Below are 13698 nucleotides of genomic sequence, written 5' to 3'. Positions count from 1 at the left end.
TGCTCCTATTCCTTCAGCTTGGGTACTATTCTCACATCTACCACTAGTAGATCATTTTTAGCAATGCAGATGATTCCTGAGTTTATTTTGATTTATACAGTGCTGAAACCATTTCCAGCCTTCAGGTGACCTATTTTTAAAAAAAGGTAATGGGGGGTCTGGGGGGTCAGATTCTTGAAAGTCACTGTACTATTATTTACAATATTTACAAGTAAATTATATATATATATATATATATATATATATATATATATATAAAAAGTCCAGGAATGGTGGACACAGAAAACTCCAGGTACTGCCTGGGTGCATGGTTAACATAACATAATTAGTAAGCCCAAACAAACTGCACTCACAGGACTTGTATGAAGCAAAAAAATGGTGTTTAATTAAGCTTAGACTCAAGCCATCTTCAAGTCCTGAAGGCTTACTAAATATACAGTCGTGGGCAAAAGTTTTGAGAATGACACAAGTATTAGCTTTCACAAAGTTTGCTGCTAAACTGCTTTTAGATCTTTGTTTCAGTTGTTTCTGTGATGTACTGAAATATAATTACAAGCACTTCATACGTTTCAAAGGCTTTTATCAACAATTACATGACATTTATGCAAAGAGTCAGTATTTGCAGTGTTGGCCCTTCTTTTTCAGGACCTCTGCAATTTGACTGGGCATGCTCTTAATCAACTTCTGGGCCAAATCCTGACTGTTAGCAACCCATTCTTTCATAATCACTTCTTGGAGTTTGTCAGAATTAGTGGGTTTTTGTTTGTCCACCCGCCTCTTGAGGATTGACCACAAGTTCTCAATGGGATTAAGATCTGGGGAGTTTCCAGGTCATGGACCCAAAATTTCAACGTTTTGGTCCCCGAGCCACTTAGTTATCACTTTCGCCTTATGGCACAGTGCTCCATCATGCTGGAAAATGCATTGTTCTTCACCAAACTGTTCTTGGATTGTTGGAAGAAGTTGCTGTTGGAGGGTGTTTTGGTACCATTCTTTATTCATGGCTGTGTTTTTGGGCAGAATTGTGAGTGAGCCCATTCCCTTGGATGAGAAGCAACCCCACACATGAATGGTCTCAGGATGCTTTACTGTTGGCATGACACAGGACTGATGGTAGTGCTCACCTTTTCTTCTCCGGAGAAGCCTTTTTCCAGATGCCCCAAACAATTGGAAAGCGTTTTCATCTGAGAATATGACTTTGCCCCAGTCCTCAGCAGTCCATTCACCATACTTTCTGCAGAAGATCAATCTGTCCCTGATGTTTTTTTTGGAGAGAAGTGGCTTCTTTGCTGCCCTTCTTGACACCAGGCCATCTTCCAAAAATCTTCGCCTCACTGTGCGTGCAGATGCGCTCACACCTGCCTGCTGCCATTCCTGAGCAAGCTCTGCACTGGTGGCACTCCGATCCCGCAGCTGAATCCTCTTTAGGAGATGATCCTGGCACTTGCTGGACTTTCTTGGATGCCCTGAAGCCTTCTTAACAAGAATTGAACCTCTTTCCTTGAAGTTCTTGATGATCCTATAAATTGTTGATTTAGGTGCAATCTTAGTAGCCACAATATCCTTGCCTGTGAAGCCATTTTTATGCAACGCAATGATGGCTGCACGCGTTTCTTTGCAGGTCACCATGGTAAACAATAGAAGAACAATGATTTCAAGCATCACCCTCCTTTTAACATGTCAAGTCTGCCATTCTAACCCAATAAGCCTGACACAATGATCTCCAGCCTTGTGCTCGTCAACATTCTCACCTGGGTTAACAAGACGATTACTGAAATGATCTCAGCAGGTCCTTTAATGACAGCAATGAAATGCAGTGGCAAGGTTTTTTTGGGATTAAGTTAATTTTCATGGCAAAGAAGGACTATGCAATTCATCTGATCACTCTTCATAACATTCTGGAGTATATGTAAATTGCTATTATAAAAACTTAAGCAGCAACTTTTCCAATATTTATGTAATTCTCAAAACGTTTGGCCACGACTGTGTATATATATATATATATATATATATATATATATATATATATATATATATACTGTGTGTGTATATATATATATATATATATATACTGTGTGTATATATATATATATATATATATATATATCTAATAGAAAGAGTGCCGCACTCACAGGGACTTGATGCAAAAGAAAAAGAAAATTCCAATGTTTTGAGCCAACCAGTGCTCTTCCTCAGGGACAAACCACTGGTACACTGGTTGCCATGGTTACTGTGGCAGTTTTTTGGCGCCATGTTATGTTAGTTTGTCCCTGAGGAAGAGCACTGGTTGTGCTCGAAACGTTGGAATTTTTTCAATAAAAACACGGTTTCTTTTGCATCAAGTCCCTGTGTGTGCGGCACTCTTTCTATTATATTTGTGTTTTTGACCTGCACCAAGGGCATTTGAACTTGTATAGGGTGTGTTCCTCTCTGTTTACTATATATATCCACTCGATCTTCTAGATCCACTCGAAGAGCTATTTTCAGAGCCCCACTATTAATATTCCTATGTGAAGGAGATCTTGTTCGTACTTGGTCTGTCTTGATATGTTGCCTCGGGCATCTGGTCCTTTAAATATGTACAATTTATTTTTTTTACTTTTGTACAAATATTTATAATAAATACCTCTGTTCTTCCAAACATGTAGCCATTTGGGGTCCTCAATATTTTAGTTTAAATAGAACTACAAATTAGTCATATAGGTCTATTTCTTTGCATTATAGAGCAAGTAGTTAAAGAACTATACTTGACCCTCATGTGCATTTCTTTGTAGCCTAATGCATATCAAGAATGTGATATTTTTGGGTGCATGATGTTTTTTCCTGCTTTGGAACTATAGCAAAATAGTATAACTGTGTTCATATCTGCAAAAAAGGAGCGAGAGAAGGCAACACATTTTAAGCCACAAAGGGTTGCTAAAACCCAGAAATTTGTGGTATTGCTGTGCTGAAATTTACAAAGAAGTGGATATATGGGGAAAATCCTGAATTCCAGCATAATCTATCTACCATTATTTTAAATATATTTGTCAGGTTGCTGGTCTACCATTTAAAATGAATACTGTTTGACCACAAGTTACAATTATACTACTAGGGATGCACGCATATATGGTTCAGGATTTGGTCAAATCCAAGCCTTATTTTTTTTTTTTCAACTTACTTTTTATTAGTTTTTACAATACATGTAAACCATAATAATTACACAGCTTACTTTATCAATTCAAGCCTTTTTTAAACATAATTAGGCCAAATCCAAGCCCTTGACTAAACCAAATCCATAACCTTCAAATCATATAATTAAGTATTAAAGATTCAGGATTTGGCTGGGAAATACAACCTAAAATATACAACCAACACCTGGAGGATACACCAAAGGCAGCCAATCTGGACCACTCAGTGTGGACCAGCTTGTAAGCCTGGTTATTGATGCAGGTGTAGCTTCTGGTAAGATTCATTTTTTACTTAACTATGCACTTATTCACTGTTATGTCCAAGGTTATGCCATCCATCACTCAGTAGCATATGGAATAGAGGGAGGGGAGTAATTGTAGAGTGTTCCGGTAAGATTCTTTAAAACATTGGGACACTTTTCTCAGCTGAAAATCTGAAAATGTTTTTGGAAGAAACTAAAAAAATTAAATTATTGGAACTTAGATACTGTATAGCCACAACATCTATCTCTTAAAGGACAAGGAAAGGCCAAAATGTTAGGCACCCCCAAGTGACTTTAATCGCTTACCTTGTACCCTGGGCTGGTGCCCCTGTTAGGAGAAAACAGCTCCAGCCCGGGGTACCTGTAGCAAGCGCTTCCTGCTTTTTTTTGCCAGGACCCCACGACTGGCGCATGCGCAGTAGAGTGAAAATCCGACTTCTCTGTTAAAGTTCGACTTTCTCACTCTACTGCGCATGCAGCTACCCCGGGCTGGTGCTGTTCTCTCAGAACAGGGGCACTAGCCCAGGGTAAAAGGTAGACGATTTAAGTCACTTAGGGGTGCCTAACATTTTGGTACCCCCAAGTGACTTTGCCTTTCCTTGTCCTTTAACATGATGGTAAAAAACTGGAGTTTAAAGGGTTTGTCCACCTTTTAGTTAGCTTTTAGCATGATGTAGAGACTAATATTTTGAGACAATTTGCAATTGGTCTTCATTTTTTAACTTTTTGTTCAGCATCTCTCCAGTTTGGAGTTTCAGCAGCTATCTGGTTACTAGGAACCAAATTACCTTAGCAACCAGGGAGTGGTTTGAATAAGGGACTGATATATGAACAGAAGAGGACCTAAGGTATAAATAAGGTATTAATAGTAACAATACTACAAGACTACTTGAAAAGTTGCTTAGAATTGGCCATTCAACTAAAAGTTAACTTAAAGGTGAACCACCCCTTTAATGTTCCTCCATTTGGTACATTATTTGATACATTTCTCTGCAGCATAGGTGGAATGTTAGCAACTATTGTATCAATTATAACAGCTGCATTTAATAAAACAAAGATTATGCTCAACGGGGTCTAAAATCAGAAATGTATCAACTGATGTATTGAATTAGACCAGTTTACAGAGCCAGTCACCCCTTCTCTCAGAACTGCTTAAGGGAGTTATGATAAGGTGAAAAATTCAACTTTAATATAAGAAAATGGTATAAAAACATTGAAAGCAATTGAAAAAGTCTTTATCTTTGGTCTATTATCTGAAAACTCCCAAAAAAGTTGGGAAGGTTAAAAACCCCTTTAACATATTTTAGAAGTAGTTTAAAATATGTTTCCAGTTTTCATCTGATAAGAAAATGCATTGTTTTATATCACCTCACTTGATCCTGTTGTCTGCAAATACAAAATTATGCTCTGTATTTTATGCTTTCTATAAAGGGACCCTGGTGAATGGGCATTGGAACGAGCTAAACAGAATGTAAATGAGAATTTCTTACTTGTTGGAATTCTAGAAGAGCTGGAAGATGTGCTTCTTTTGCTGGAACGATTCTTACCTCATTATTTCAAGGATGTCATGAGCATCTATAAAAATCCAGGTACATAGATTGTTTTTGCTTTGTAATCAAATTTAAAGGAGAATGCAAGTCAAAATTTAAAAAGCATACTGCCCAATAGTCCTCCTATTGTTTAGTAAAAACGCCACACTTTTGGCTCACCTAATCAAATATTTACTCAGTCACACTTACTTTACATTTTCTAGAACAGGCAGCCATCTCTAAAAAGGTTTTCTCCCTTCCTTTCCCTCCTTGCTTCATACTGCACATGTGTTTCATTCCCTCCCCCCCCACCCTCTGGCAGATCTGCTTCTGATTGGCTGCTGGGCATGTGTAGCTCAGACCAGGAGACAGGATCAAGTTACACACATGCTCAGAGAATAGGAAGGCTGCCGCTGGCAGCCTACAGGAAGGACAGAGATATTTCAGTGATGTCACTGTAGTCTTCACACTGCTGTAGGCTGCCAGCACCATATCTCAGAGAAGCAAGCAGGGATCTGGGAATTTAGATATGCAGTAAGTACTTAAAAAGAATGCCTTTAGACTTACTTTTAATTTATATTAACCTTTCCTTGTCCTTTAAGAGGAAGAATTATCAAAAACATAATTGTTTTTATGGTACAATATTGCATTGTTGATTTTTTCCTATTTATAAAAATTTTTTCTTACATACATTTAAAATGTTTAATGGCTTATCTTCAAAACTGAAAAAAGTTAACATTCTTGCTCGTTTATCAATGCATTTTCACCCTACCCCCTTGTTTTCCTCAAGAGAGTGTCTTCTGCATAATCTTTCCACCAAGGTGAAAAGTTGCAACAGGTTTTCACACTGTAGGACATTTATCACAATGCAAGTATATGGGAAAATAAATGTAATCCAACTGAAAGTAGATTGCATTTAACCCTTTCTGTTGTTTAAACTTATATAACATTAATAATATTAAGAAAATAGCTGTACAGGTATGGGATTCATTATCCGGAAACCCGTTATTAAGAAAGTTCTGAATTACGGGAAGACCTTCTCCTATAGCCTCCATTATAAGCAAAAAAAATTTAAAAATGAGATTCCCAACTAAGATATAATTAATCCTTATTGGATATGAAACAATCCTAATGGGTTTATTTATTATTTGAATAATATTTTAGTAGACTTAAGATATGGAGATCCAAATTACTGAAAGACCCCTTATCAGTAAAACACCAGGTCTCGAGCATTCTGGATAATTGGCCCCATACCTGTACTAGGGATAGGCAGGAGTTTAAAAAAAAATTCTCCCCCCTGTCTGTGTATATGTATATTCTAAGCGAATTGTTTTATGGATGTATGTAGAAGTATGTGTTTGTTACAAAACCTTAAAAGTAAATTATGTAAAGATTGTGTGTTTCTGTGTGTGACACATACTTGTAGCAGATGGGCAGGCAGTCAGAACTTGTAGATCTGGAGGAGGGCTGCCATAATGGCTAGGATTGAGGGGTGGGGCCACAAGAAGTAAAGGACACTTTGTGTGGCACTTAAATATAATACTTCTGTACTGTTACAATTAATTAAATTTTTTTGTAAACTTTGTTTTTATTGGTTTTTCACATGTTTCGTTGGTGCAGTTACTTCACATGTTACATGTATATCATTTTGTATATCATAAAGAAAGATGGGAAAAAAGAAAAAAGAAAAAAAAACAGAAGACATTTAATTAATTTAATTTTTAAAGGGATACTGTCTTGATTTTTATTGTATACTTTTTATTTCTAAATTAAACTGTTTACATAGAAAATAATTCACCATTGTAATACCATTTAAAATTGTATTGTTCAACCAACAGATGTATTTTTTTATAGTTGTAATATTGGTATGTAGGCAGCCATCTCAGTGCATTGTGCCTGAATCTGAGCTTTCAGAAGGCGCCAGCCCTACACATTAGAACTGCTTTCTCCTACTCCCATATAAATGGAGGAGTCCCAAGCCAGACTTGGATTTCTTTCTATTGAGCGCTATTCTGATATCTACTGGGAGCTGCTATCTTGCTCCCTTCCCATTGTTATGCTGATTGGCTGCTGGGAGTGGGGTGATATTACTCCAACTTGCAACTGCTCTCTGGTTAGTTCTGTCATAGCTACAATGTATTACTATAATTATATGATACAATTCTGCAATGGAAGAACACAGTATTGCACTGCACAGGAGATTATTAATGAGCCCTTTAGTGCAGTATTGGGCCTGAAATGGAAAGAAATGTGACTGCCTTAATTAATAGGAAATTAGACAATGTTTTTATAGAAAATGTTGTGTCATGTGTGTGTCTGTATCATTCGTATTGTTTTAGCTGCTTTGTGCAACTAAAGTTCTGAGGGTAATTTACCAGCCTCCGGGCATAAATGCAAGAGTACTAAAGGCTGCAATAGTGTGTATGTGCCTCCCCCAGCCTGCCTCTTTTTAAATCAAGTGCCACCTAATGCAGGCAGCACTCTATTCAAAACACAGTCTTGACCACTGTGTGGGCAAAGTGCAAAAAAATTGCAGATTGCTGCCTTTTTTGCACTTTGCACACTGCGTGGGGCATTGTGTATAAGGCCTCTAATCTTTAAGTCTTTCATTAATTATTTTCCTAGTCCACAGTTACCCGGCCATCCCTTCTTCTCCTTATTATCTACATATGCTCAGTTAAACACTCGAGTATGTATATTAGGATGATACTAGGAGAGTCGAAATTATTTTTGCTTGCCCTTGGTAACTTCAGGGGCGCTCCCTGAGGCAAGTTTCCCAACTCACCTCATGGCAGCAGGGGATTATACATTTACACAGTAAATGTTAGGTTGAGAGATTATACATTTACACAGTAAATGTTAGGTAAACCTTAATTTTACCGTTATTCTCAATTCTATTTCCAGAACACAGAAAACTTGGAAACCTGACTGTCACTGTAAAGAAAACTTTTCCTTCACCTGCTGCACTTCAGGTTCTATACCAGCGCATGAAATATGAATATGAATTTTACTACTATGTTAAAGAGCAGTTCCATCTGCTGAAGCACAAGTTTGGACTGAAGTCTCACATTAAGCTGCAACCCAGTGAAGAAGCTTCATTTACTATTTCAAACCCAATGGAAACAGAAGAACCAATAGAAGATGAAGAGGACCAAGATGATGAGAAGTGGTTAGAAGATATTTATAAAAGGTGATGCACTGCTTCCTGCATCACAGTTGACAGTCCATGTATAAACTGTTTTTTTTAACAAAAAATGAACTCAAAGTGGAATTATGGAATACTGCACCCCTATTTTGTTTACGTTATAATGTTTTATTTTTAGAAAGAAATACATATATAAAATTTAACACATTATTGCCTGTATTTCCAAAAATTTTTCAGTTTTGCTCTATGGGTGCTTAAAACACAACAGAATGCCAGATTTTATGTACATCCATTACAGGAGAAAGGTTTACCAAAAAAGAAAAGAATTAAAACTGGATGTTCACTTTAAGAAAAGCAGAAAAGTAATCTACATTTTCTGCATACTGTTGCATTTACGTAAGCCTTATATTAAATGTACCCGCTGGCTGGATGTTGCTTGTGTTAGTTTCACATCACATACTCTAAAAGGCCAACTCAGGCATCAAGCACTACTGTGTATACCCCTTACTTGCCCTGTTCAATTGCACGTGGTAAACGGTAAAAAAAAGTGGCATTAGAACGCAATTAAAAAATTTTCAGTATGGAATGCTGTGTAAAATCAGGTATTTATAAAGCTGTGTAATGATTTTATGTGAATATTAGCAAAGTGCTCTGTTGTAAAAAAGAGGTATAACTATGAAAAATATTTTGCACAGCTTTATAAATGTTTATCTTAGTAAGTGTATCAGTCTGATTCCCAGACCAATTTGTCAACTATTTACTCTCTAAAGAACCCAAGGAATTAACAAATATATATAACATATAGCTATAGATAAAAAATTTAAAATCTTTGCATTTGGCTGATTAAACTAATGAGAGCTTCTGTAATATGGTGCATGTAATACATATCCAAAGATATGCTTTAGCTCTTGCTAAAGAAAAAGAGTATTTGTCCAACCAAGTACTGTGGCAGTCCACTAGTGATGCACCAAACCCAGTTTTTTGGGTTTGGCCGAATCCCCGAACCCAACCCAATGGATACCGAACCTAATCCTAATTAGCATATGCTAATTAAAATTAGCAAGGGATAAAATTGGCACGCGCAATGTAACTATTCTGAATGCTAATTAGCATATGCTAACTAGGATTCGGTTCCGCCGGGACCGTGGATTCGGAAGAAACAGAACCCTGCCAAAAGAGGCTGAATCCTGGCCAAATACTGAACCGAATCCTGGATTCAGTTCATCCCTACAGTCCACACTAGGTGCCTAATATGAGTGTGGGCAATCATGCTGAGGCACATATATACACATACTGAATGTATGCCAGAGCCCAGGACACTCAATATGTGCATGCACATGACCAATATGTGCATGCACATGGGTGCAGACACCTTCCATGAACAGCAAAAGGGTAGGGATTACAGGCTCTTTTAGTGATAGGTGCCATGACACATTCCAAAAAATTAATTTCACCACTACTCTCTGTCTATTAAGTCAACTCCAGTAGCGCACCAACTTATGTTCACCTTAGCAGGATTAATGTGCTGCACCTTGCTTGATTCAGCTCTTTGCCATTACTCGTGCATGCATGTAATCTCTATTCAGTGCTACTGTATACGCAGAGTGGTATATTCTTACAGTACAGTAACTACAAATGGGGTGAAATATCACACTTTATAAATTCATAAAAATAATTATGCACAGTAACAATAATATACATGAATAACAAAGATTAAGTGGCATGTATACACACATACACTGGAGAAATAATTTTTCTGCCTCATATGCATCATTAAAAAAATCCCTATTCCTGAAAATTGATAAAATGAATTAATGCTGTCGGAAACACAGCTCAAAATAATAGTGCAAAATATATGTAAAATATATGGAAAGTGCATACAAATTGCTAAGTACTCCAACTAGCCTTTTAGATTGCATAAGCATGTCATCACATAGATAGACAGGAGCCACCATGAATGTTGCCACCAGGAGCCAGCCTTTTCTTGCAGTACAGCATTTTGCATTAAATCTTAATAGTCAAATCTTAGTAAAGTGCCTTTGTTTATCAGATTACTTGAAGAAGTGTTAAAATGTATTATGCAAATACAACTAATAAATGCAACCCTAATCATATCCAGAATGCTTGGGACCTGGGGACTTTCCATAATTTGGATCACCATGCCTTAAGTCTAAAAAAATAATTTAAACATTAAATAAACCTAATAGTATTGTTCTGCTTCCAATAAGGTTTAATTATATCTTAGTTGGGATAAAGTGCAAGGTACTATTTTTACTATTATAGGGAAAACAGAAATTATTTAAAAAAATTTAATTATTTGTTTATAATAGAGTGTATGGGAGATAGCCTTCCTGTAATTCAAAGCTTTCTGGTTAACAGGTTTCTGGATAACAGGTCCTATACCTGTATTATAGGAAGCTGAACAAATGTCAAAATCAGAAAATACTTTTCATATTATCAAACACAGTGGTTTATTGGACTGTTATTATGACACTGACATTATACTTTAGTTTATGTAACTGTAAATGATCAATAACATTATCAACTAATAAAACTTGTACATTTAACTTGCTTAAAGAAGATGTTATACATGTTTGCTAGCGGTGCTCTTTCGCATTCAGAAGGCCAAAAATCATTCATACCTCCCAACTGTCCCGGGACATTCCTGATTTTGACAGCTATGCCCTCAGTCTCGGATTCTTTTTAAAACGTCCCTCATTTCCCTTTGATCTCCTGCACTGAACCTGTGCTGAATGCTAAACAAGATACAATGCTTCTCAAACTTAATTAAAAGAAACAGGAGACTCCCTGAGGAAACGTTCCTGTGAGGAACTGAAACATCAGATTAATAAAAACCATGTAAGGAATATGCTTTGTGAAACTTTTTTTTATTTTTTCTTTTGACATATACTTATCAAAGTCCTGTGAGTGCGAGCCTTTATTGTATTTGTATTTTGCTATTTTGATTGCAGTAGCACCCAGGCATTGACTCTTGTTTAGGTGGTGTGCTACCTTTACTGGAACTGTATATATATATACAGGTCCTTCTCAAAAAATTAGCATATTGTGATAAAGTTCATTATTTTCTGTAATGTACTGATAAACATTAGACTTTCATATATTTTAGATTCATTACACACAACTGAAGTAGTTCAAGCCTTTTATTGTTTTAATATTGATGATTGTGGCATACAGCTCATGAAAACCCAAAATTCCCATCTCAAAAAATTAGCATATCATGAAAAGGTTCTCTAAACGAGCTATTAACCTAATCATCTGAATCAACTAATTAACTCTAAACACCTGCAAAAGATTTCTGAGGCTTTTAAAAACTCCCAGCCTGGTTCATTACTCGAAACCGCAATCATGGGTAAGACTGCCGACCTGACTGCTGTCCAGAAGGCCATCATTGACACCCTCAAGCAAGAGGGTAAGACACAGAAAGAAATTTCTGAACGAATAGGCTGTTCCCAGAGTGCTGTATCAAGGCACCTCAGTGGGAAGTCTGTGGGAAGGAAAAAGTGTGGCAGAAAACGCTGCACAATGAGAAGAGGTGACCGGGCCCTGAGGAAGATTGTGGCGAAGGACCGATTCCAGACCTTGGGGGACCTGCGGAAGCAGTGGACTGAGTCTGGAGTAGAAACATCCAGAGCCACCGTGTACAGGCGTGTGCAGGAAATGGGCTACAGGTGCCGCATTCCCCAGGTCAAGCCACTTTTGAACCAGAAACAGCGGCAGAAGCGCCTGACCTGTGCTACAGAGAAGCAGCACTGGACTGTTGCTCAGTGGTCCAAATTACTTTTTTCGGATGAAAGCAAATTTTGCATGTCATTCGGAAATCAAGGTGCCAGAGTCTGGAGGAAGACTGGGGAGAGGGAAATGCCAAAATGCCTGAAGTCCAGTGTCAAGTACCCACAGTCAGTGATGGTCTGGGGTGCCATGTCAGCTGCTGGTGTTGGTCCACTGTGTTTTATCAAGGGCAGGGTCAATGCAGCTAGCTATCAGGAGATTTTGGAGCACTTCATGCTTCCATCTGCTGAAAAGCTTTATGGAGATGAAGATTTCATTTTTCAGCACGACCTGGCACCTGCTCACAGTGCCAAAACCACTGGTAAATGGTTTACTGCCCATGGTATTACTGTGCTCAATTGGCCTGCCAACTCTACTGACTTGAACCCCATAGAGAATCTGTGGGATATTGTGAAGAGGAAGTTGAGAGACACAAGACCCAACACTCTGGATGAGCTTAAGGCCGCTATTGAAGCATCCTGGGCCTCCATAACACCTCAGCAGTGCCACAGGCTGATTGCCTCCATGCCACGCCGCATTGAAGCAGTCATTTCTGCAAAAGGATTCCCGACCAAGTATTGAGTGCATAACTGAACATAATTATTTGAAGGTTGATTTTTTTTGTATTAAAAACACTTTTCTTTTATTGGTCGGATGAAATATGCTAATTTTTTGAGATAGGAATTTTGGGCTTTCATGAGCTGTATGCCACAATCATCAATATTAAAACAATAAAAGGCTTGAACTACTTCAGTTGTGTGTAATGAATCTAAAATATATGAAAGTCTAATGTTTATCAGTACATTACAGAAAATAATGAACTTTATCACAATATGCTAATTTTTGAGAAGGACCTGTATATATCCAAAAAAAAAGACCAGCAACACAGAGTTATATTCCAAAAAGATAAATCGTGTATTACAAACGCATGAACAGCCAACGTCACGTTTCGGTCCCCATCGGGGGGGGGGGCTTTACTGCAACAGTCACTTTATGGCATGTGTGCACTGATGTCACTTCCTATTGTTCACTATGGATAAATAGAACATGGGGTTGGTTAGCATGGTTGCCTTGAGAAAGGTCCTGATGGGGACCAAAACGTGACGTTGGCTGTTCATGCGTTTTTAATACACGATTGATCTTTTTGGAATATAACTCGGTGTTGCTGGTCTTTTTTTTTGGATATTTATTATTATTTTTTTTTTTTGGAGTACTGCACACTCCATTAATGTCCAATTCAATTTTTTGCAGTATAAAAATACATCACGTCGACATTTCGTTCCTGGTGAGAGTTTGATGTTTAAAGGGAGTGCAGACAATTGGTTATACTATATATACAGTGGCTTGCAAAAGTATTCGGCCCCCTTGAACTTTTCCACATCTTGTCACATTACAGCCACAAACATGAATCAATTTTATTGGAATTCCACGTGAAAAACCAATACAAAGTGGTGTACACGTGAGAAGTGAAATGAAAATCATACATGATTCCAAACATTTTTTACAAATAAATAACTGCAAAGTGGGGTGTGCATAATTATTCAGCCCCCTGAGTCAATACTTTGTAGAACCACCTTTTGCTGCAATTACAGCTGCCAGTCTTTTTTGGTCTGAGTGCAGTCAGTTGCCCATAGACATTGCCTGATGAGTGCTAATGACTAAATAGAGTGCACCTGTGTGTAATCTAATGTCAGTACAAATACAGCTGCTCTGTGACGGCCTCAGAGGTTGTCTAAGAGAATATTGGGAGCAACAACACCATGAAGTCCAAAGAACACACCAGACAGGTCAGGGATAAAGTT

General features: G+C 37.7%; 1 protein-coding gene across 5 annotated transcripts in view; it reads left to right on the top strand.

The window, feature by feature from the left end:
- ust (uronyl-2-sulfotransferase) overlaps nt 1-10678 on the top strand; it is a 95679-nt gene extending 85001 nt beyond the window's left edge. For all 5 annotated transcript variants that reach the window (XM_031902125.1, XM_031902123.1, XM_018094281.2 and 2 more), the window contains 2 exons: nt 4865-5022; nt 7867-10678. In XM_031902125.1, coding sequence (XP_031757985.1) covers nt 4865-5022; nt 7867-8156 — 448 coding nt within the window. In that variant the 3' untranslated portion in view covers nt 8157-10678. The remainder of the gene's footprint in view (nt 1-4864; nt 5023-7866) is intronic.
- Nucleotides 10679-13698: the final 3020 nt, after the last annotated feature.

Source organism: Xenopus tropicalis, chromosome 5 (assembly GCF_000004195.4).
Source record: "Xenopus tropicalis strain Nigerian chromosome 5, UCB_Xtro_10.0, whole genome shotgun sequence".
Taxonomy (NCBI): Eukaryota; Metazoa; Chordata; class Amphibia; order Anura; family Pipidae; genus Xenopus; species Xenopus tropicalis.
Note: the sequence above shows the minus strand (reverse complement) of the source record. Positions and strands in the feature narration are given on the sequence as shown.